Below are 3,113 nucleotides of genomic sequence, written 5' to 3' on the forward strand. Positions count from 1 at the left end.
GGCACAGTCGTTCCTTTTATGAACGCTCACGTCCCTGGCCGTCGACCGACGCCATATTTGCTCAACAAGACGACATTGGTAAACAGGGAAGTGCATTGCCCAGTTACCATTCGCGTCAAAACATATTCTTACATTCTGATTCTGGCTTCATGCCTGGTGCTAGATGAATTATAGATAGTGTTAGATAAATTATCTAAAATAAATTAATAAAATAAACAATGTAGTTCTATATATGTTTATGAACAGCTGTTAAATTTATAGGACTGAAGCAGGCGCCATGATTTTTTTTTTTTTCAACTTGATAATTGTTTGTTTTAGATTTCTTGATACTCCGGGCGAGATAACCTTTCCAAATTTATGTATATGCTTGAGACGTGCACACGTTTCACTGGACGTATATGTGTGTGTGTATATATATATATATATATATATATATATATATATATATATATATATATATTATATTTATTATATATATATGGATGTGTGTATGTATGTATGTATATGGATGTGTGTATGTATGCCACATATTGGGGTAGGAAAGTATTGATTAAATGAGCTTTATGCATTCAGTACTGAAGGGATTTTGGTAATACCCCTACGACCCGAAGCCACGTATCGTTACTCTGTGTTTGGTGCGATAGTGTTTATGTACAGGGTGGGGCAGAACCGATTGAGCAGTTTTGAGGAGATATAAAAAAGTAATGGAGGTACATAGAGAATAAAGTTGATTATTCTCGAGGTTAGCATAACATACCATTTAGAATCCTTATGTTCTGAAAATAATGTCAACAAGATGGCAGCTGTTAGCTGTTGGAGTTGTTCTCTGAAGTTTCCTACAGCACGTTCACACATACTGCGGGGTATGGCGTTAACCTCTTCAATAATCCGTTCCCTTAGCTGTGGTAGAGTGTGAGGGCGACTTATGAACACCTTTTCTTTTAGATGTCCTCAAAGAAAGAAGTCGCAAATGCTCAAATCAGGTGACCGCGCAGGCCACCCTAAATCACCCCCCAGAGAAACCAGACGTCCGCGGAAACATGTTTCTCAAAACATTGAGTGAAATTCGGGCTGTGTGAGCTGTAGCCCCATCCTGCTGGAACCATACGTCCCCAAATCCTTCATTTTCAACAATCTCTTCAAATTCTGGGCTGCAGAAAATTTTGCAACATTGCAACATAACGTTCGGAATTCACGGTCACGGTTACTCCGTCCTCCTCAAAGAAGTATGGGCCTATCACGCCAAATTGTGAGATGGCACACCACACCGTAAGTTTAAGGGAATGTAGCGGTCTTTCCTGGATAATTTGGGGGTTATTTTCAGCCCAGTTACGGAAATTTTGCTTATTTACAGCCCCACAGTGGTGAAAATGTGCCTCATCACTACTGAAGAACGCTGCCTCGGGAGAAATATGTTCAAGCATGTTCTCACACAGATTTTGGCGGTTGGCAAAGTCTGCTTGGTTCAATTCTTGAGCCATCATCATTTTGTAGGGATGGAAATTCAAATCCACATGCAGAATCCTCCTCAAACTGCGTGAGGAGATTCCCAAAGCAACGGCATGCCTTCGTGCAGAACGTCTTGGCGACTGGATGATTGCTGCTCTCACCCTCTCGACATTTTCTGGTGTTCTGATGGACCTGCGTCGGCCATGTGTATCTCTTCTTAGTGTGCTACCAGTTGCCTCCAACTGCCTAACCCAGGACCGAATTGTGTTCGCCTGAGGGACAGCATTGTTGCGTGGAATACTGAACCGTCGCCGAAAAGCTCTTTGCGTTGCAATCACAGATTGATTGTTCTCAAAATATGCGCCCACAGCAAAGCCACGATGTGCTCCCACCCACACCATGTCGGCCACTGAAACGGGGATGTCTGAGGAGCGGAACAAAACCACCTGCACCCCCTCCCCTCCCCTCCCCCCGAGCACTGACTCCTCTAAATTGCTCAATCGGTTCTGCCCCACTCTGTATCTTACAGGGCTGTGCGAGAATAGGAAAATCTACAAATAATCGCCTAAGTCAGATAGAATTATATTTCTAAAAACGCCATATGCAACAAAAGCAATAAAATCACTTAGTATCAGCCTGAATAATATATGTAAAGGGCACAGAGAGGACATTCCCCTCTAACCTTTGAGAATAATGATTCGTTGACTAGCGCGTAATGTCGACATCATGCCTGCTCTCAGGCTCGCTCTAATGAGCAGTCGAGTCAGAAAGAAAATTTGTTTTATGCTACATACTGTATAACCGTATATTATTTCTTGTACATTTTGTTGTTATTATTGTTGCTGTTGTTGTTATAATTATCATTAAATTATCATTGTTATTGATATTAATATCATCGTCGCGTAAATCACAATGACTGATTTCACGCCATTATGTAGAAAGGCTCCAATATGAAAGATTAACTGCATAAGTTAATGAGAGAATTTTTAATTAGTCTGAAATTAACATTGTGTTGTACATAATTGCAGATTATTTATCCAAGATCCCAATATTGATATTTATATTGATGTAAAAAGTAATTGTAAATTCACGCAAATCTTTCTGATGAAGGAAGCATTCGACTCGAGCTGAAAATCCGTTTCACGTTACAAATAATCGGAAATTATCTATATGATATTTGAATCAGTGTTGATATTTTCGCCATGTAATTGATGACTAAAAATTCAAAAGTCTTATCTGATAAAAAGAACATGGAATCGGATTCAAACTCAGTTTTACGCTCTATATATAACCGCAAACTATTGAAGATCCAAATATTAATGCTAACATTTTCATTACATGTTGAATGATGATGTCTGCATGTAAATTCACACGAATCAACACGAAGAAAAAAGTCATAGTCGGGTTGAATACCATTACATCGCTAAAATAAATACCCACAAATAATTTAATTAAAAACTTGATATTGATGAACCAATCATTGTCGCATGTTAAAAATAACTGCACAAAAAACGACACTGATCGCTTAGAAAAAAAAATATATTTTTATTACGCAAGCTATCAACAGAAATTTAATGTAAATGTTGATATTATCTTTGCATAATTAAATATGTGGATTGTAAGACCGTATGCGCGAAATGAAGCAACAACATCCGACATGACAA

At 38.7% G+C, this 3,113-nt stretch overlaps 1 protein-coding gene across 1 annotated transcript; it reads right to left on the reverse strand.

Annotated features, from left to right (window-relative positions):
- Positions 1-1,139: 1,139 nt before the first annotated feature.
- On the reverse strand, positions 1,140-1,850 carry LOC143026005 (uncharacterized). The gene has a single exon (XM_076185992.1). It carries the CDS (start codon positions 1,848-1,850, stop codon positions 1,140-1,142), a length of 711 nt encoding a protein of 236 aa, XP_076042107.1.
- Positions 1,851-3,113: the final 1,263 nt, after the last annotated feature.

This window comes from Oratosquilla oratoria, chromosome 6 (genome assembly GCF_046742065.1).
Source record: "Oratosquilla oratoria isolate Oo_2021 chromosome 6, ASM4674206v1, whole genome shotgun sequence".
NCBI classification, from domain to species: domain Eukaryota; kingdom Metazoa; phylum Arthropoda; class Malacostraca; order Stomatopoda; family Squillidae; genus Oratosquilla; species Oratosquilla oratoria.